The 22,552-nt window shown below is 42.3% G+C and overlaps 1 protein-coding gene across 1 annotated transcript in view; it reads right to left on the minus strand.

Annotated features, from left to right (window-relative positions):
* Positions 1-8,885: 8,885 nt before the first annotated feature.
* Positions 8,886-22,552, minus strand: part of OPN4 (opsin 4) — a 56,884-nt gene continuing 43,217 nt past the window's right edge. The window contains exons 7-10 of the mRNA XM_060247050.1: positions 22,243-22,350; positions 15,565-15,739; positions 10,357-10,512; positions 8,886-9,321 (exon numbers count right to left, since the gene is read on the minus strand). Coding sequence (XP_060103033.1) covers positions 8,926-9,321; positions 10,357-10,512; positions 15,565-15,739; positions 22,243-22,350 — 835 coding nt within the window. The 3' untranslated portion in view covers positions 8,886-8,925. The remainder of the gene's footprint in view (positions 9,322-10,356; positions 10,513-15,564; positions 15,740-22,242; positions 22,351-22,552) is intronic.

The following is a 22,552-nucleotide window of genomic DNA, read 5'->3' on the forward strand; positions in this document are numbered from 1 at the left end:
TGATTAATTCTGAGATACACCTAATATTTTTTACCTGTTCAATATCTTTTAAAAACCTGCATACTAAGTAAGCATGCCAAAAGCAAAACTATTTTAGGTTAAAATAAAAGAGAGCAACTTTCTGATCTGCATTGTTATTGGCATTATAAGGCATTACATATAATACATATTCATTGTGTGAACAGAACATACTTTTTTGCCAACTGAATTTAAATATATTTGAGACTGAGCCTTTAACACTTGCTGAAAATCTTGGGCACCCCCTCTGTGAAATCTCGATGAAATTTTCCACCTTCACATCATGTACAGATTTGTTATCTGAGGTGACACTTTCAGTTTGCCTCATAATTGGGACAACTGTCTATCATGGGCTGGCCAGTGCATTCCTGCACCTAACAAAAACATGTGAGAGGTCAGATGCCCTGTAAGACTGTGATTTAGTGAAATTAACTGCAGTGTGATCATCCAAAGCTGGACCATTCCATGAGTGATGGTTACTAGGATGCAGTGGAACCGCCCCACTGATCTACAAGCCCTATTCTGTCTTTGCCTCCAAGTGGCTTTGCTCATCTTTTGATTTAACCACTGCCACCACCTGGCCTTTGTAGGAACTACTCAGAAGGCCAGAGCTCTGAGTTTCTCTTCCCTGTGTTGCTTCTAAGGACCTGCCTTGTTTCTGTGTATCCAGCCACAATGGAGACAGTTTGTTGTACTTGTTCACCACAAGGGGATTAGCAGCTTGCCAGTTGACTGACTGCTCCCTTTCTCCTGGTGTTCATTTAAAACAGAGTGTTCAAATGGAACAGGTCAAGGTGATACAGAAAAAGAGCTGACAGCTTTCAAACTTATAAAACATTTATTACAAAGAAAATGCTCACATACATGATTAATGATGAACGGGGAGATCCTGACTTAATCCAGGCATGGTCTCCAGTATTCCCATTCCAACAACAGAAGATGAGATGCCAGCTGGGTTTCAAGGGGCAGTGGAAAAAATGAAGGCAATGAAACCAACATTTGTTGAGGATGAATCTAACCATACTTGAAATAAATTGGCATGTTCCTGAGGTATATATGACCAGAAACTGTGGCCCTTCCAGGTATCCAGCCTCATAAAGGACTTGAGACTGCAGAATCCCAAATCTTTAAAAAGAGTTGACATGACAGTTGCCAAGTTAAGGAAGCTTTGGGGCCTTGTCAATCATGCCCATGTACAGGATTTTAATTCAGGATGAAATGAGTCCTTGGTGACTTAAGTTCCAAAGCATAAACAAACAAATGAGACACTCCCATGGTTAACATGACAAATATAGATATCATCATTCATATCTCCCTTGAGAGCAATTATGTGAATCTAAGTTATTATTTGCTATGCAATTAATATTTGTGGAGAAAACAGACTAGAGACAGGGGAAGGGATGAAGGATGGGAATCAACCTGTCCTTAGGCTGTTAACATTTATTCTTACCATTTAAGCAGTTATTTACTTTAGTAACTCTCATTGTCTTCACAGCCTTGCCTAAATATTTTGTTTAAGGTTAAAGGACATTTTATGGGAAGTTTTGTTATTCTTACTCCCTGGCAGCCATGAGAGGCTGAAACTGAGTGTGGAGAATGGAAGAACTTGTCTGAGAAACTATTGTAGATTATCTTTCCCTGTTGAGAAAAAACAGTCCTTCAAGGTTACTTTGACCTAATAAGGGCAGAATGGGAAGGGGCTAGGAAGGCTCTGTTGGTTCTTCACTCCAAGTGCTGATCTCCTGTAGATGCTCTTGTTTGAAAAGAAAGATACACCTGATAATGACACATAGTTTAACACCTGAAAAAAGAAGCCCCAAGTGACTTCAGTGGTGAAAGGTAAACAAGCTGAGGATTGTTTTCTAATTATTTATTTACCAGTTTTTGTCTCTTCCTTTGAGAACGCACGCATAGCTGGTCTTGAGGACAAAAGGAGATTGAGGAAGAATCGCACTGCTACAGCACCAACCCCAAATCAGACTTTTCCCTGCAGCCACTGTGGCCGGATCTGCCTGTCCCGCCTTGGTCTTGTCAGCCACCAGCGAGCCTGCAGCAGACGTGGACCACTGCACCCTTCTTAAATCTTCATTCGCGAAGTCAAGCCAAGAGAGAGAGAGAGAGAGATTTACCAGTTTTATTTCTCCCTTTCTTCCAAGGAATTCAGGACAGTATCTCCACAACAACCCTGTGAGGTAGGTTACACTGAGAGACAGTCACTGCCCCAAGGTTATCAAGTGAATTTCATAGTTGAATGAGGGCTTGAACAAGGGTTGTCCCAGTTCTAGTCAGATGCTTGAACTGGTACACCACACTGGTTTTCTCTTATTCTCTTTTCCTCACAATTTTAACGGCACTGCAGATAATATACAATAAATGGCATAACATATCTTACATATATAAATCAATATATGATAGCTTCATCTTTATGACCAGCACTTCAATGGATGCCAGAATAAGCATGGTAACAATATAATATTTAGTGCTTCTATAGTGCTTTCCCCCTAAGAAGTCTGAGTAGTTGTTAATATAAATTCTAAGCAGTCTTTGCAATTATCGATCATGCCTAAGGCTACCCAGTGGGAACTTCTGTCCTGAGATTTCAACTGCTGGTTGTTCAGGTTATACAGATACTTTAGCAGTTAAGGAGTGAGGGCTTCTGGTTGCAACAACTACAAATGGTTCCAGTTTAAGTTTACAGGCCAGTTTGAAGGACAGATATATTCTGACTCATCTCCCATACAATTAGAAAAGCACCATATTTCAAGATAAAGTTTCATTTTAATATAGATTCTCTATCCCACTGTATCTCTAAAGTTCAAGGAGGGTTACAGCAAATCATGAGAACAAGTCTAAAATAAGGTTTATGAAGTCCCAGAGCAGAAACCTGATCTAAAGTAACTAGGAATGGCCTTGCTACTAAAGCAAAGCTGGCTTTTCTGTTCCATTTGTTATTACTATGGCATGAGAGACAGACAGCCTTGTTTTCAAATGAAAACCAGTCTTCCTAACCTGTATCCATGCATCCAGTCTGACTTAGAAAGCATACAACTTGCTAGGCTATCTAATTTACAGTGGCAATATTCCTGATATTTCTATTATTCTATGATGCTTTAGACTGATCCTGCATGGAGCAGGGGGTTGGACTGGATGGTCTGTATGGCTCCTTCCAACTCTATGATTCTATGTGTTGGGGAGGAAGGGAGACAACTGCCTTGTCCATCCTTTCTCTCCCAATAGAACTTGGACCAGGGCTCCATGTTATGTTCAACACTACCTTGCTCTATCTGAAAGCTATTCTTCCTGCAAGCAGAGAAAGCTGAAGAGCACTGCAATCACAAAGGAAGAAAAGGAGCTCTAGTCACTGTTGTTCCTTTTTCTACTGTGAAGGGGGGAACTGAAAGAGAAAGATGGCCAGCTACTCCTCTTGATGTGATTGTTAGTTCTTCTGGCATCCTTCTGGCTTCTCAGCAGATTAAGCCAGGCTATGGAGCTTTGGTTGAAGGCATGGACAAAATCAGTAGCAGAACATGAGATGTTAGAATCCTGAGATGGTAATGCTTCTTCAGACTGTAGCTGGGGAAAGGGTCCAAGCATGATTTTGCTAGACACAATTACAACATACCCTTCCCTACATAATTGGAATCCTATTTCATACACACAATATAATGAATTATGAATGTTAAAAATCTTATTTTATTTCTGAATTCAGAAACATCCATGGCAATAGGCTTGCAGCATGGGCCAAGCCTTGCCCCCAACAAAAGTATACCCATTCCCTTGATTACCCCATTTTATAAAACACTCATTTATTTATTTATTTCCACTTTTATCCCATCCTTCCCCCCGAGGCGGGCTCAGGGCGGCTCACACAGACATGCATGTGCATGATTCAACATAATAGTACAACATTAAAACCATAAAACATAGAATAAAATAGAGTAAAATACCATAAAAATAGAGTAAAATACATTTAAAAATGTTTTGGTGCCATGATCTTACATTTTCCAATTTTATAATTCTCTGTATAGCAGATCTTAAGTTCTCCTCTCTGCAGCTGCTATACAGCAGATTGTTGTTGGTGGTTAACATGTTGCTATAAACTATAGTGGCCAACAGCCTAGTTCACAAATGTCTGGTGGAAGAGTGCCATCTTACAAGCTCTGCGGAACTGTATGAACTCTCACAGGGCCTTGACCTCTTCTGATAACTCATTCCACCAGCTTGGGGCCACTACAGAGAAGGCTCTGGCTCTAGTTGACATGAGCCTGGCCTCCTTAGGGCCGGGGATTGTAAGTAGATTTTGTGAGCCAGACTGAAGTTCTCTCCGGGGAACATGTGGGGAAAGGTGGTCCATCAGGTATGCAGGCCCCTGGCCATTTGGAAGAAAGACTGACTTAGCCCTCTTCCTTTATAGTAGGGGTAGCTATCCAGATGTTTTTTGCCTACAACTCCCATCAACCCCAGCCAGCACGGCCAATGGCTGCGGCTGATGGGAGTTGTAGGCAAAAAAAACATCTGGAGAGCTACCATTGGCCACCCAAGCTTTATAGGCATGTTTTCTACATGCAACAATTTTTACACCAAGAAGAACCTTCAAAATAACATGATTCCCACAACCTACTTTCTGAAGTAGTATAATTTGTTCTATTGACATCATGGGGACTTAGCCACATGGAAACTGTTTTTACTCTAAGTGGTTACTACTGTGCAGCTGGGATGCTTCAAGGAATCAGATAATTTCCACCTAATTTTGTTGGTACAGATGAAGCCACACAAAATTGCCTTATATTGAATCAGAACCTTGGTTTAATTAAAGTCAATATTCTCTACTCAGACCATCACTGGTCTCAAGACAGAAGTCTTTCACATCACCTATGGGTTAATCCTTTTAACTGGAGATGCCAGAGATTGAACCTGGGACCTTCTGCATGCAAAGTAGAGGCTCTTCCACTGAGTCACGACCCTTCTATATTGTAGGGGAGACTATACTATAATCAGGCTATGACCAAGCTATGGATAATTGGTCCTTTCTTTTGGCCTTGTTTTCCTTTCATTGTTTGTCTCCCCTCCCATTTTTTTTTGCCTCCAAATATATAGCTGAATACATATTTTACTTTGCTATATTCTATGACGTTTCATAAGCGTTTGGCCAAATGAATAGGTGTGGTCTATACATACAAGAAAAATGGGGTGGCAAAAATCCCAAACTGATTGAATGGCCTATACCATTTCAGACTATAGGTGAAAAAAAATCTTATTTTAATTCTCCTCCATGTAAGAAACTCCCTTAAAAAAAATTGCACTTAGAAAGGTTCTAGCCTAGTTTTTCACATGCTTTGCTATTTTATAAGGAATTAGTAATCTGCAAGTGGGGGACTTGCAAGGACTCACAAGGTGATTTAATTTCCTCCTTCTCTCTTTTCTTTTTGGTATGTTTCTTTCCCTCCCCTGGCAGCTAGGTTGGCTGCAGCTAGAGCTTAAATGTTCTGTCACTGCAAGGACAAGAGAGCACCTAGCAAGCATGACCTGTGGAACTCCAGAGCAAGGGCAGTTCATTTTCATGATTAAACATCTGTATAAGGTTAAAATGTTCAGGCAAAGATAGACTAGGAATGTGTGTGAACTATTCTAGCCTATTACAGAACAGCTTTTTGCTCATACTTAATAACATATCTTGACAGCTATTTATTCCTGCGCTTCATTCACACATTCATGCTATCATTTGATTGCAATATCAAGTGATGATGTGTGTGGATGGCCTGGATGGCCTGTTACGGAGATAACCCTTCATATCTCCCAAAATGCAATAACTTCTCATGGCATTAATTCACATGTTTGGCTGCCATGTGTACAAGAATCAGCTGAACTTGATTTAGTGAATGAACTTGCTCAGCTCAATTCACCAGAAGATACCATCTTTCTTACAGCTGCCCCCAGCCCTGCCTCTGTGTTTTTATCCACACCCATACAATTATAAACCAAGCTACACCTTTCTCAGTCCATCTACTTCCATTTGCAAGTGCTTTAACAAAGTAATTTATTTTTAGCTGGAAACAAAATGCCTTTAATTAGTTTGGTCCCACCCAAATTGAACTCTAGATGAAAGAACCATTCTGCACTGAAGGGGGTCTTTTGACTCTGGATGTGTGATTCTCACATTTTTGGAGACATTGCTTCTAGGGGAACAGAGGATGCGCTTTCAAATTAATGCAGAGATTACATCATGGGAAAAAAAAACTGCTCACCCAAGCAGAGGGCTACAATAGCACCCACACTGAGCTGGTTCTGATGCTCTGCCCAGATGAGAGAGGGAAAAAAATTACATTTTAAAATCTGCCTGTCGGAGGTTTTCCTTGTTATTTCTAGGGAGAAAGCCTTTCTCAGAAAGGAGCATCAGTGGGCGCAGCAGATCTAAATTGGGATGCTGTTTGGAAAGATAATCTCCCCGGTGACATCTAGTGGTTCTCTGGTTCAAAGGCACAACTGAGTGTAATTCCTCTGCCCCATACAGGAACTGTGGGTTTCCTCATTCTCAAGTACGGTAACTGTTTGTACTTTATAGAGATCCCTGATTATTTAGATGTTCTTTGTATCCAAAGCAAGACAGAATTGGAACTAAGTTTCCTCATGTGAGGGTCCCACTCGTGTTTTTTTTTTCCCTTCATGGGTGTTACAGCCAGCCTTGGTTTCTGTACAGAAAATGTTCAGTAAGTCAACCTAGATGTGTGTGTAAAGTGCCATCAAGTCACAGCCGATTCATGGTGACCTGGTAGGGTTTTCAAGGCAAGAGACTTGGTTTGTCAGTGGCTCCCTCTGCAGAACAACCTTAATTTCCCATCCAAATACTAACCAGGGCCAAGGGCCTTGTTTAGTTTCTGAGATCTGATAACAATAATAAGAGATTGGATTTATACCCTGCCCTTCACTAGCCAAAGGCGTCTCAGAGTGGCTTACAATCTCCTTTCCCTTCCCCTCTCCACAACAGACCCTCTGTGAGGTAGGTGGGGCTGAGAGAGCTCTCCCAGAACTGCTCTTGAACAGAACAGCCTTGAGAGAACTTGTGGCTGACCCAAGATCACATCAGCAGGTGTATGTGGAGGAGTGGGGAATCATACCTGGTTCTTCTCCCAGATAAGAGCCTGCGCACTTAACCACTACACCAAACTAGCTCTAGACTGGGCTGATCTAGGCCATCCACCCCAATATGTGTACTTTTTATTCTTTCTCCATGTGTTATACGAGGCTGCACCTGTGTGGTTACATTTAAAGCGGCTGCCACATAAGTAAAACACTTGCATGTATGAATCAAGTTTAGGAGAGGTATACTCATGCTCTGCCATAACTTTGCAGCAAGATTCTCTTCTGTGTTGTGAAATAAGGAGAAGGCAGGGTACAAAGGCAAAGATGGCTGCATACTGTGGTGGTAGGAATGATGTCTTAGTGGTGGTGAAAAGTATTGCCAAGTTGCAGTTGACTTACGGCAACCCTGTAGGATTTTAAAGGCAAGAGGTGAACAGAGATGGTTTCCCATTGCCTGCCTCTGCATAGCAATCCTGGATTTCCTAACTAACCAGGGCTAACCCCTGCTTGCTTTCTGAGATCCGACAAGTTTGGACTACCGTGGACCATCCAAGTCCATCCTAATAAGATACATTATCTACACATGAACTTGACAAATTCTTACTTTCAGTTAGATGGATACTAGCAACATTATACTCCATCTTTGTCAGGTACCTGTGAAGTGATATGAAGACTTTGTTGTCCCATCTTCTTCATAAATAAAAATAAAATATGCACGCACACTCTATTTTGTCATGTCTCACAGAAACAACAAAAACTTTAGAACCCACTGCAAAAAGACACAATCAAGCTATTGCAGTTAATTTTTTTATTTTCATAAGTGAGTCTTAAAGCCAGTTGTGAGAAGAATTCAACAGCATGTTTGTTACTATTGACATACACAGTTAACCACAATTTAACATACTTGTTTTTACCTATGTAAGACTACTTCAGGAATAAGGCAGGAGTGACTTTTGCCTTTTCATCCAGCTTTCATCAAGGATGAAAAAAGGAAATAATTAACTGCCAGTGACTTATAAGTGTTGGCATCACTACAGCTGAACGTGACAGTTACTGTTATACTTTATAGCCTGTGCATAGTTTTGGCACCATCATTCCTGAGAGCAGCATTCTCTAATAGCGTTTATCATCCAATGAAAACATTGCTAAATTTGCCTGGTGGCATTAGTTTTCATGCCATCCTCATTCCCTTGTCTTCTACTCACAACTTAAATTCCAGGATAAGGTGGCCAACTAAGCCATTTCGCTAAGTCAGGGAAAAAAGTGGACAGAAATGTAACTGCGCTAGCAACTGTAGCGTATGTCCCTCATCCACTTCCACTTGATCAAACAATTTTCAGGTGAAACCAAGTTTTGGAGATTGTGTGTTTGGGGGGGGGGGGCTGCACAGCCAGAAACATCTCTAGAATTATTTCAGATACTTATTTTAGCATTTGCAGATATTGGAAGGCTTATACTTGCTGCTCATTCTAGAAAAAATAGCCTCCTAGAAACAACAGCGCTTGGAAAGATATCAACGTTTAAAAATCTATTTCAGACACACACATAAAAAGAAATGCTTAATAGGTGCTCCAGCTGGCAACCACATTATTAAAACTAGATCTGTTTTGAAAGTCTACCACTGTTGTTGGCATCTGGAAAGCGCATAAAATTCAGGAACAACCTAAAGATTGCATTAAAAAAATACGAATTCAAAATAGTAATCTGTTTAAATCTACAAGGCATTCCTTCTTTCTTTTTCTTTTTTTTGGTACAAATAATGCAAAGCAGCAGCCAAAGAAAAAGAGACAAGTGGTGGGGTTTGCTTTGTTTTTCTTCCAGCTACATTTATGACAGCAGCTTTTCAATTGCTTCGAGGAGGTCAGGGGAGGAACTAAGCCTCCCTATATCCAGCAGGTGATTCTTGCTTCGAGAGAAGAACAGCTCACTGTCTTCCTCTTCAGCGTTTCGTTGCTCAGCTTGCCCTTCAGCCAGAGTGGTATCCGAGGTGGGAATGATAACAATTTGTGGAAGGGGAGACCTCAGGGAGGAGTCCGAGCTTCCATTGGTTCGGCTTGCTTCTACTTTCGAAGTGTCTGTGCTTCCCTCCATGCTGCTGCCACTGTTCAAACCAAATGGAAGAGAAGCCGTTCTCAAAGAACTGCTGACAAGAAACAGTTCTGGGGAGCTCTCTTTAAGGGATCTCTCAAGTGCCTTGTCCAGGCTGATGGATGACAGTGCAAGCTACAGGAGAGAAGAATCAACATTCTGTGCTTAATCATCTGCTTGCAAAGCAATAGAAAAAATACATACACCTCCTACTACCTGTCTTCAGTGAGTCTATGCAATTGGTGGCCCAGTTTCTAGGAATCAACAAGGCAACCAGAGGTGCACAAGTAGCAGAGATGGCCTAGCATTCAGTAAGTGGCAAGTAATCCTTATCCAACTAGATCTGGAGTTATGTGAATGTCATTGTCTGAAGCTCCATGTCTGGAAAGGATGCCTTCTGAGCATGTCATTGAACCATGGCCAGTAGTCGGCTGACCATTTATTTTGTGTCTGCAAAGGAAGCAATTTATACTCATTGTCTTCATTTTCGTGAGTGGGGCATCTGCCAGATTCTCCCACTCTAAATGAGAAATGAATTTCCTTTTCATCTTCCTATTCAAGGAGAAGATTTCTTAGAAGTGGGTATCAGCAGTTTGAATCAATTCCCAACATGGGATTTGAAGGACGTATCACAACTGTTAAAATTTGGTTGCTGTAGATGGAAAGTGCCATCAAGTTGTAGCTGACTTATGGCAACTCATTGAGTTTCAAGGCAAGAGAGGTTCAGAGATGGTTTGCCATTGCCCGCTTTTTCAAGACAACCCTGTACTTTTGCTGGTGGTCTCCCATCCAAGTTCTAACCAGTGCTGGCTCTGCTTAGCTTCCAAGATCTGATGAGATCAGGCTAGTTTGGGCTGTCCAGCTCAGGGCAAGAGTCAGTTAATGGAATATAAAGAAAAATGCTGGGAAAACAATGTTTAAGAGAAAACCATGGAGATTTTCCACACATCTGAGTGTGTTGGCATCTGATTTGGCTTCTAGGTATATTTGTTTTCTTGGAAGAACAAGACAAAGCCATTGAGAAGCGGATTAGCAGAAGCCAATACCAACCCAGAATCTAAAGACATGAAGTCAGCTATAATTATATGTGAAGAAGGCAGACTTTATGCATAACCGAAAGGGGATCTGCCACTGCAGTGCTTTAATAAATAGCATTTAAAATGTTCTAACCTTTTCTCCAGTAGTCACATCACAGCAGGGGGCTTTTAGGAGCAATTCACTCTTTTCATCTTCTGGTTTCAGGTGTACTGAAAAAGCATTACTTTTAGAGGGTTGCAGTTTCTTACAGACTGGCTCCACAGGGTTAAGCTCCACTTCATTCCAATTCTAAAGAGAAATTGAGCAAGGTCCATTGAGAGAAGGGAATGGTTAAGTCTTCCTGCCTTTTATCTGTTCTGTGCTACCGAAAACAAGTGAACCACACTCACTGAGTTCTTCCCTGCTTTGCCAACTTCATTTGATTCCCATTTCTGACACAAATCCCCCTTGTGCTGACTGGCATTTTGTCCACAAGGGTCTCCTGTCCTCTGTCTTCTCTATTTTGGGGTCAAAAGGGGCTGCTCAGAGAAGTTGGGAAAATCTTCTTCTGTCCTCACTTTATGCAAAGAGTTCATAGAGCCTGACCATCAATCTGAGGGCCTTATACATCCCTACTCGAGAAAAAAAACCTGCTGAATTCAGAGGACCTAACTTCTGAACTAAAGTGTTAACAAGGAATTAACACTTTTATTTATGGTTTGATCATAACACTGAAGAAAGTAAGGATGAGGTTGCAACATTTCTTTTCCACTGAACTTTTGAACTGTTTCCCTAATCTAGCATTTGGGATCTTTTGTTACAATGTAACTTTTCTTTCCAGTTAGATTTGTTATCCTATGCCACAGCTTCACTCAGCCAGACGTGCTCTCTATTCTCTAGCTCTCAGCGCCCAACCGCTTAACTACTTCTTTCAACTGCCTTTACCTAACATTCCATCAACTCTCATTGGTCACTCTTAGACAGAGGTGGAATCTAATCTGTCCATCACAGTGTGCTTTTGTCCATTCAACATCAAGCCTCCTGTAGCTTCTAAATGTCTTTTGTTCAGAGCATGGTCTCTTCAGCCCAATCAAGGAAACATTTTAGAGTACCATTTTCTGTGGCAGGCTCGGCACCTTTGTATGGTGAAATAAGAAGCCTCATTTCTCTTGGCTAAAGATTCTAGACTCTGCCTGACACTCAGACCTAACACCAAAAGAGAGTGTTTTAGACGACAGCTGTGTTGGTCTACAGTAGAAGAGCAAAATTCAAGTCCAGTATCACCGCAGAGCCCAACAAGATTTTCAGAGTATAGAGTCATTCCCTTCTTCCCTCCCTTGTATCTGATGAAGGGAGCTTTGATTCTCAAAAGCTTATATCCTGACAAATTTTTGTTCTCTTAAAGTGCTACTGGGCTTAAATCCAGCTCTTCAAACAAAGAGTTGTTATGAAGATAAAATAGAGTACCCTATCTGGCCCTCAGCTTGAGCTCCTTGGAGAAATGGTTGGATATATATGGACATAAATGATATAAATGATCTTGTTCTCTTTAGTGGAGTTCTTAACACAAAAATCTATCTATGTTTGATTGGAGAAAAATATAGTTTTCAAGACAGATATGTTGGGCTTTCAAAATGAAGAACAAAAGCTTTTGATTTGAACTGAACCACCATCTGCCTAAAAGTTCAGGTTGTCATTGTGATTTACATCTTTCTGAAGGGCCACATAATAATTGCTGACACTTTCTGAATCCAGACTTCACCTTCTGCACACTGCACAGGTCCCTAAATAACTAGCTTGTCTTAGCTGACTCACCCTTCTAGACAGAAAAGCAGCATTTTTTGAACTTGTATGTTGTCCTCTCTCTTATCTGGAATTATCCAAGATTCACACTACGTAAGTAGTCAAGTTTGGCTCTTTAGAACAAGTCAGATAGCAGAATGTAGGATCTGGAACTGAGAGATATCCCCTGGTATACACAAAACTATGGAAGAGAGATCTTACCATTGGCTATTAGCCATGGGATTTAAATGGAACTCCCAGTCTCAGAGGCAGTATACTGCCAAATGCTGGAAATAAGCAACAGGAAACAGTCATCACTTTAAATCCCTGCATCTGAGCTACTGTTATGAAGATAAAATAGGGTATACCTAGAGCTCCTTGGAGAAATGGCTGTATATATATGGACATAAATGATATAAATGATCTCTTTAGTGGCATTCTTAACACAAAAATCTACCTGTGAATTATTGGAGGAAAATATAGTTTTCTAGCAACTGGAAACAGAATGCTGGATTACCCTGTCCCTTAGTCTGTTCCAGCAAAGTGTGTTTGTGCTGGCACTCTGAAAAAACATCATTTTCAATGTGGGGAAATTAAGCACACATGAACAAATGAAACAGACCACTGGTCCATCAAGGTCAATATTATCTACTTAGACTGGCAGCCACTCTCCAGGGTCTGAGGCAGAGGTCTTTCACATCCCTATGATATGATTCTTTTAACTGTAGGCACCAGGGATTGAACCTGGGACCTTCTGCATGCCAAGCAGATGCTCTACTACTGAGCCACAGTCCCTTCCCATTTGGCACAAAGAGAAAAGCACATGCTTAACTCAAGAAAGCACCTCCTATCAGTAAGGGAGAAAGAGGAAATTAGGTACTATACAAGACACACCTTGGATCCAAAGATGCTCTGGAGAAAGCAGGTATACAAATGTTTTAAACAAATAATTAAATAAAGGCTCATGAAAACACCCTGTATGGAGACAGAGAACATACGAAGAGCCATGCAGAATCAGACCAAACATCCAGCATCCTGTTGTCTGGAGGGCCAATAAATAGAACATAGAGGTCTGATTCTACCTCACAGCACTGGTATTCAGAGGTTTGCTGCCTCTCACTATGGAAGCTCTCTTCAGTCACCATGGCTAGTAGGCACTGATGGGACCTCTCCCCCATGAAACAGTCTAATTCTCTCAAAGCCAACTATGTTTGTGGCCACCACTATGCCCAGCGGCAGTGAATTCTACATTTTAAACAATCACTGAATAAAGGAGTATGTCTTTTGTGCATCCTGAACCTACTGCCTACCAACTTCATTGGATGCCCCTGAGTTTCTCGTATTATAGGAGAGGAAGAAAAAGCTCACTTCGTCTTTCATGAAAATAGATTTAGTGTTGGTCTGAAGCAACAGAAAAAAGTATGAGTCCAGTGGCGCCTTTAAGGCCAACGAAGTTTAATTCTAGGTATAAGCTTTTGTGTGTATGCACACTTCATCAGATACATTGAAATAGTTTTCCTCCAGTCTTATATATAGGCAGAGAGAAAGGGATGTAGTTGCTAGGAACGATATGCTTTCCTGGCAGCTACACGTTTCCACCCCACCCCACCCCCCGCCATATGTAAGGCTGGAAGAAAACTGTTTCAATGTATCTATAAAGTCTCCCAAGGGAGGCTTTGGGGGCATGGATGCAACCCATACATTAGACACTGAATTGCCAACACTGCCTGATTGATTTCTGGAGACCTGACCTTGGACCTAATGACACTGCTTTGATTGAATTCTGAAACCCTGACCTTGGACCACACAACTTGAAACTTTTGAAATCTTTGGAGAAACAGAACAAGACACTGTAATCTGATACTCAAAGCCTGCAAGCCAGTACAGTATCACTCCATGTATAATTTTATAAACCTCTCTCATGTTCCCCCTTAGTCGTCTTTTTTCTAAACAGATTCTCTTATGTTTCCTTACAGGAAAGGTACACCAATGCTTTAATAGTCTTGATCACCCTCTTCTGTATTTTGTCCAGCTCTATATGCAATATTCCAAATGCAGCCATATTGCTGTCCATTCTATTCTCAATTCGTTCCCTAATAAACCCCAGTATGAATGTGTCTTTTTCATTGCTGATCTACAGTGAGTCAACATTTTCATCAAGCTACTCAGTACAACCCCAAGATCTCTTTTCCTCTCAGTCTCAACCTAGTTCAAACTCTATCAGCATAAATTAGGATTTTAAAAATCCGTATGTGCATCACGTTCCAGTCACCAACACTGAACTTAATTTGCCACATTGTTGTCCACTCACTCCTTGAGCTCTGCACTTATCTGCCTTGGTTTTCACCATTCTGAGTGATTACCTGCAAGTTTGGCCTTCACCCCTAGTTCCAAATAATTTATGAACAAATTAAATGAGTTAAGAAACAAAGCCAGAAAGCCAGTCCAGTCAAAACACTTTTTAAGTGCTATACACATCAATGGAAGAAAATTAAGCCCACGTAACTTTGCTATCAGCATCAACTGGCACATGAGTAATTAATGAAGATGAAAAGGGGATTTCTGCTTTCCTGTAAGCAAAGTATAGCAGATAAAAAACTCACATGCCTACAGCTTTTGGTTCTCCTTTCTGATCTACGGAACGGCCAATTATCCACTGGAGATAATGGAATGCTAATTATTAATTAATTTATGGGTTTTCTTTTAGTATTTCTGTACTAACTTGATGGGGCAAGACACTGGGAACATCTGAGCCAGATGACTAAAACCAGTGCCTAAGCACATGGCCCTCCTCTTTTAGCAAGTGTTTGAAGCCCTGACTTGCCAGAGATGGAAGCTTTTGACAAAGGGCTCTAAAGACCCTGGCCTGTGGGCATGCACAAGAGGGGCTGGCAGAACCATCAACAACCTGGGGTGATCTGCTTCAACAGCCTGTTAAGTTGCATCTCTTCATTTAAACTGTAATTTTTGTGCATATTATTATGATAGTTGCTTTGAATCCCCAGGGTCTCAGGGCATATGTATCTGCCGTCAAGTCACTACCGACTTTTGGCAATCGCAGCAAGGGGCTGTTAAGGCAAGTGAGAAGCAGAAGGGATCTGCCATGGCCTTCCTCTGTAGAGTCTTCCTGGATGGCCTCCCATCCAACTATTGTCCCTGCTTAGCTTCCAAGACTGAGCTGTACCATGCTGCCTTCCCTCCACTGGACAAGGCAGGGTAAAAAACATTTAAATAAAAATAAATAAATAAATAAATAAGATGGGTCAAAAAGATGTCTGAAATAGCTTTACCTTGTAGTTGCGCTGCTACCCCTGGGCCTATGCATAATCCTGGGCATGCCTTACACAGCACTTTGGCTCCTGTCTCACAATCAAAGTATTTGGAGAGGTAATCAGGTATGATGCATCTGCTATTATGTGCTTTTGTATATAATAAGGACTCTAAGCTGCATTAACAGTGTTTAGTTAAGTTAATCATACCTAAGCCCATTTCATGACAATAGAAAAGGTCAACTAGGTAGCTTTGTTTATATGTTCCTGACAATCACCTCCCACACATATCCATGGCAACAGAACTTACTATTTCTATGGCTGAAATGGACGCAACACAACTGTTCTTGTTCCTGGAAGCGAAAGAGTGACGACTGGACATAGACATCCTGAAGGATGATTCACTCATCGAACTGGCTGAAAGATCACTTTTTGATATCCTTATTAGAAACCTCAAGCAAGGAACAGCACTGTGAATGGTTCTCCTAAGAAACATAATTTAAAAAAAATCAAATTCTGCTCATTTAAAAGACAATTTAAAGGTTGCAGCCACAGCATGGAAGCCATTAGAAACATTTCTCTATGGGACTGAGTAATATTTGAAAGCCATTCACTTATATGAATCATCCAGCCACTAGGCAAACTAGGTGAATACCTCAGGTGCTGGCCTTCTGGGAGCACTCCCCATGTGACTCAGTGCTGTTATGTGTGGGGCGGCACCAGAAGTTAGTCTTGCCTAGGGTGCCAGATAGTCTAGGGCCGGCTCTGTCCAGATCATATGTCCAGTCTCTATGTCAGGGTCAGGATCCATGGCTCCTGTCACCATCTTTCTTGGTGTCTACCACATATTTTTAGAAAGAGGATAGGGTTAGGTAGGGCTTTTTCTGATTGGCCGTACAAATTTAAACAACATTATTTCAGTGACAGTGTTGGTTTTATTATCCCACTAATTTCTCTTTCCCGGTATGTTTTAAAAACTATCCCTCTTCTCCTCTGCACTTGGGGTTCCTCTGTGTGTGCATGTGGCTGTGGCTCCGCCTCCCATGGAAGCCATTTTGTAGTTATGTCCACCACCCGGTGTCAGAATTCCACAGGGATCCACAGGCTCAAAAATGTTGAGACCCCCTGTTCTGCATATACCTGGTAGCACCAGCCTGGAGACACTTCATGTGACTAGGGATTTCACATGGATGTGGCTTTGTAGCCATGACACAGTTTTCACATGCAGTAGTAAGGAAGAAAAGCTCTGGAGTGAACAAAGGAACTTGCTAGCTACCTGCATGTTTGTGTCACATCCTGCAAGAGAGCTGCTAAAGTTCTCAGAGTATACAAGTCAACGCTTTAAGGCAGCAGGGATAACAGCGTATTTTGCTCACACCTATTCCATGGGTGCTTGATTGAACCAGGAAAAGACACAGTACCTCCTAATCAATGATGCACAATAACGAGGAAGACACCCCCCCTGTGTCCTCTGTTTCTTTTTCCCCCAGAAAAAGCTGCACACAAAGGAACCTTGAAGATGCTTCAGGTTCTCCTGTTTTCCTTTTTCCTGCTGAGGACAGGAGAAGTAAAATCAATAGAGAAAAGAACAACAGATGTTCTTTTATTTTGAATGGCTGCCTTGCAGAGCTCAGCTATTTATGGGGTTTCTTCCAAAATATACTTTCTAGTTTTTTGTTTTCCTGGCCTCAGCTATGTGTAATTTTCTGTTTCCACTGCAGTAAAGTCATACACAATTGATTCTGCTTTCTTCCAAACGGCATTAAGTTCAGATTCTGTCTGGAAAGCACTTTGCATCATTTTTATAACTATTTGCCGTGCTGAAAAGGGGGTGCTAGCGAAGTTCCTGAACAAAATTAAATTGATGGCAATCACGCCACTGCAATGGGGAAAATGTATGTCATCTAGGTGTGTTTTGAATGCAAAACATTCCGTATGCATAAAGAGGGACTAAGAATTTCCTCTGCAACTTAGGAAACTTTGCTTTCTGAAATTCATTAAGCCAAAAGCAAAAAAGTGTAAGTGCAATTTTTCTAACTGCGTGTAATTATAATGCAATTTCTATTTTCTTTCTGCTGAAAAAAATCGGAACCAATCATACTGATGGTTTATACTGCCATCTAGTGGTGTAGACATAAACCAGTTTTGTTATGCACTGCTAAACCAAAGCAATTTATAAAATTAAAACACCCTGGCCACAATCTGAAGCAAGGGTTTTCAAGTCCAGTAACTGCATAAACAGAACAACAACATAAATAATTTGGTTTTTAAAAGAGAGTTTTAAAATTTTGGATTAATTGTGGTTAAAAACACTGCTAAAGTTAGAAATTTCTTTTTGGAAAATAGCTCACTTTTCTTTCCTTGTGGAACTCAAGATGACACAGACAGGAGATCTTCTGTCCTGGCAGTGATCGGACCGAGGCAGACTTAAGTTCAGCAAGGTTGCTGCAATCATGTGCTTTCAGACTATACCCTGAACTCAACACAATGGATTAAGTGATTGTTTCTGTAATCTGGATCTCTGACAACCTAAGTACATTATGGTATGATTAAGAAAATGACTGCTAAGTACAGCAGCTAATGACTGGGAGTGGGAAAAGAGACTAACTCATACAATCTATAGAAATTTACATGAAACTTGCTACAAAAGCTTATGGTACTTAACTTCTAAGAGATTAAATGAAATTTATGGACTAATTCTAATGAATGTGGGGAATGTAGATAAGTTCTAGAATTCTTTTTATGTCCATAGTAACAATGCCCTGCTTGTTCAAGACTATTGGAAGAAAATTATGAGACAGAGAAAGCAAATGGTAGGTGTTAAGACACCAATGAATTTTAAAATAATTCAGTTGAGGCATGTTAACCACTATGTTATTTGGAAACATTATTCCAGACCTACCGTCAGCTGGGAAAAAAACTATTTTCAACAACTGGCAGAATTCTATGGCAACTGGGCCATAGTTTTCCCATGCAGAGGCTGACATGTGGCAGTAAGGATGGAAACTGAAGACAAGGCAGTAGATCTAGGTAGGTTGGCTGGTGAGTGGGAAATTAACAGGAAAAGGGGAGAGGTTACAGGAGCTCTCAGGAAAGAAAGGAAGAGAGGAAATAGTGCAGGAGGGGGAAATGCAAGTCTTTGTGGGTTCCCACTTGTATAATTAGAATTTTGCCAGAAAGTCACTATTTCAACACAGTTCAGTGTGCTTAAAGCCCAGTGAGTTCAATGGACCTAAGTGAGCTGAACTCTGTGTTGAACTGGGATATTAATCTGCCAGTAGCAAATTTGTTTGCATATTTGTCAGATTAAATTGATTGTATTAAGAGTTTAACGCAGAGCAATTCTATGCCTACTAAACATAGTAAGGTTTTGCATATTGCACCATAAGATAATGCATTGTAAGCTTCTGCCTGTATGCTTGCCTTTGAGAGATAAGGGGGATTCAGCAAGACTTCCAAGTCTTGGTGGGCTGATTCAACTCTTAAAAAGGCATCTGGATGAGACAAGATCCCTTGTCCTCATTGTGCCATGGGCCTAAGCCCAGGCCCCTCATGGCAATTTTAAACGGCTGATTTTGTCTCTAAAATGCTGTTGGCAGCTTTCGGTAGGACCCATGGCTGCCATAACATCTAGTTCTGGCCCAAAGATACAAATAGAATCATTATGTCAGTAACACAGGGGAACTTTTGTTGCCTAGGTTTACAAGGGTTATCTCAAACACCTTAGGGAATTCTTGCACATAGATTTTATCTACAGTACAAAACATCTTCCTGTCAAATACAGAAGTGTTATAGCACTCTCTTACATAGTTCAAACATAACCAGTATGAAGTAATTATCTCCAGACTTAAAGAGCTGTCAGATAAAATTAGTGAATGGTCATGCTTTCCTGTTTCCATGTCAATACAATTTTGCAATCTCTGATCAATTCTAGATAGTTCCCAGGGCATCTACACAAGCAAAAGTCTATGAAAATCTCAGTGTGTATTTGGGATACATTCAACATAAACCAAGTAAAAAAAAAAAAATCCGTATTTTTCAATTCTTTTTAAACTGGTTACCAAATGAGGCTGCATTTTGGCTGTCCAAAATGGCCAAGCCCCAAAAATCTCAAAAATATTCATGTTTTTTGGGGCCACCAGATGGCCAAACTTAAAGGAGATTTGAAGGGCTCATGGAGGATCGAGGCACCATCTTCTAGGGCCATAGAATTGGACCTCCTGGTACAATCTTTTTTAAACTTGGGGGGGGGGGGGCGGGGTTAGGAAAGGCACCAGCAGCTATACTGCAAATTTGGTGCCTCTGCCTCAAAGCACTGCCCCCCTGAGTCCCAGATACTTCCAGATCAATTCTCCATTACAGCCTATGGAGACCATTGATTATAATGGTCCCCAAAGGGTATAATAGAGCTGAAAAACTTTGGCCTTCCTGAATATTTACCGAATCCCAGTACCACATTGGTACTGAGATTTGGGAATATCATGGAATACTAACATTTTTTGGGTTCAGTATACCCAAATCTGAAAAACACTGGGTGATTACTTCTCCCAGCATGCTTCCCCCGCCCCCGCAACCAGTCTACTCAGAATGGCAGAGGCTCTCCAGTCTAATGCCCGCTTTGGCTGTGGTTCCCAAGTTAGAGCACTCACTCAGAAAACCATTCTCAGGTTCATTCAGCAGAGCCAAGCCAGTTCAAAATATCATTTATACCATTTATTTGCAAAAAACCCAATTCCAGCAAGCAACAGCTTCAGCTAGCATACAAACAATGCAAAGTGAAACTACTTGGGTTCTACTCCATTGAAATACATTGCAAGGAAGTTGCAAGGAAAATGCAGAATGGATTTTCTGTTAAGGTATCTGGGCCCAGACAGACAACTCTGGGACTGGAATGACAGTCCCCACAGTGAAATGGCAGTCCTGAGAGTAGCAGAAGTGTTCTGGGATGGGAATGAGGGCCTCCAGAGTGGAATTCCATTCCCAGAGTGCTGCTGATACTTCCAGGGGCTATCATTCCATTCTGCACACTGTCACCCCAGTCCTAGAACACAGATTCTATTGCTAGTAGGGGTCCCAAATCCCCCGCCTGGGTGGAAGACCCCCGATTTGGAGCCTCCTCCCCCCGCTCGCCAAAAATCTGGAAAGCGGGGGGGAATGGCGGCCCTTCCCACCTTCCCACCAAGACGAGCCGAGCGCAAGTGGGCCTCTGGCTGGGTTGGTTGCTCACCGAGGTCTCGCGCCGCTGGAGCTGGGCACTCCTTCTCAGAGCCCTTTTCTTTCTGGTGGCGCAGCTTCCCTTCCCGCCTCAGCCCAGCTGGCTGGGGGCTCTTCCGCGCCCTGGTGGTGGAGGGCCGGCTGTCCCCGGAAGGAGGGAGGGAAGCGCGCTTGTGGGCCTCTTCTGTGGCGGCAAAACAAATGAAAGAAAAGTGAGCTCCGTTGCTGCTGGCCGCGCTCGCCGCCTTGGTGCCCGCAGCCACTTTGCAGCAACGACGGCTCCAGCCGCATCACCACCCCCCGCGCCCTCGCTTCCTACCAGGGGCCGCAGCAGAGCCACTTGGGGATCCCCCGGCAGAGCGGCCGCTTTTTACAGGAGCCAGCAGGTGACAGGACTGCACGCGGGTGGCGGGACTCGGCGGGACTGGCTCTTCTGACTGCCTTGACTCGAGGGAGGGCAGGTGAACTCCCGGCGGCGAACTGGTGTGGGTGGGCAGGCAGGCAGCCGGGTGGGCGGCTTCTGTTGCTGGGGAGGGGAATGCCCTTAATCAATGGGCAGGCGGGAGCGGCGGTGTCGGACTCGGAAAAGAAGGTGCCGGGGTTGCCTTGGGCACTTGAAGCTGGGGGACAGATAGTCGCCTGGCCAAAGTGGGGGAAGGCAGGGACTGCTGGGAAGGGCGAGCGAGCAAGTGCCAGAAGGGCAGCAGCAACGGAGCATGGGACCAGCTGCCCATCGTGCCTTCCTTCACAGCAACACATACACACCAGAGTTGAAGAGCCCATGATCCTCTGGGGACGGGGCTTCCCCCTCTGGTCAGCTGACTTGGTGGCAGCGCGGGAAGCAGTTTCCCCCCCCCCCAGATGTAGGACCATGGCGGAGTGCAGATTTGCATTGGGGGGTGGATCCACATGTCACTGAGGACTTATCACCAGCTTTAAGAGGGGGTTGGATAAAAATATGGAGCAAGGTCCATCAGTGGCATAATTGCCCATCTTGGAGTTCAATTATGCTTGTCTTACCCTTGTTCCTGGCTCCGCCCCCAATGTCTCCTGGCTCCACCCCCAAAGTCTCCTGGCTCCACCCCCAAAGTCCCCAGATATTTCTTGAATTGGACTTGGCAACCCTAATTGCTAGGGACTGTCATTCTACTCTGGGGACTGTCATTTCAGTCCCAGAGCACTATTTCTCTTGCTAGAAACAGTCCCAGAGTAGTCTATCTGGATGCAGAGACCTTAATGGAAAATATATTCCACATTTTCTTTGCAACTTTGCAACCCCAGAAGAACTTCCTTCTAAAGCAGGCAAAGACAAGGCAGAGGGAGCTAGGAACTTCGGCAACCTGGAGCTTTGAAGGGCGAGGACAAGTGGGGGAGAAGGAGGAAGAGGAAAAGAGCTCCAGGTCAGATTAAAGCCATGGGCAGGCCGGTTCTGGCCTGCGAGCTGTAAGTTTGACACTTTTGGCCTAGTGCAACACAATGCACAGAGGAACCAAACAAACTCTGATAAGTGTCTTATTTAGGACTCTTCCAGATTCCCTTAAAATTCTGCAGTGTAAACCATCTCAAAATAACAGTGGGTGCTTCACTCGGCTAAAACATTTCAGCATAAGTTCTTAACTAGCAAGACCGATAGTTTTAAAGAATGGGAGGGGAAAATCGCAATGCATTAATTTAAGTAAAAACAACCTTTTTTGCTATATATCAATAAGTTAATTAAAAACTGTACATACATTTGTATGAAATTAATATTATAAATATGCATTTAGTACTATACCGGTATCTTGGGTGAATGATTGCATAGATGATGGGATTGTAGATCGCAGAAGCTTTGGCAATAACAGCGGGCACAGATTTAGAATATGGCGTCAGGAAGCTTGCATGGCTATAAAGAAGAGAATTTTTTATAAACCTTTTGTCCAGTAATCACAAAATAGCTCAACTCTTTCCTTGTTTATCTTGAGCTGCAATAAGAACATAAGAAAAGCCATGTTGGATCAGGCCAACGGCCCATCCAGTCCAATACTCTGTATCACACAGTGGCCAATAATTTATATATATATTTATATATATAATTTATATATATA

This window comes from Heteronotia binoei, chromosome 9, assembly GCF_032191835.1.
Source record: "Heteronotia binoei isolate CCM8104 ecotype False Entrance Well chromosome 9, APGP_CSIRO_Hbin_v1, whole genome shotgun sequence".
NCBI lineage: Eukaryota > Metazoa > Chordata > Lepidosauria > Squamata > Gekkonidae > Heteronotia > Heteronotia binoei.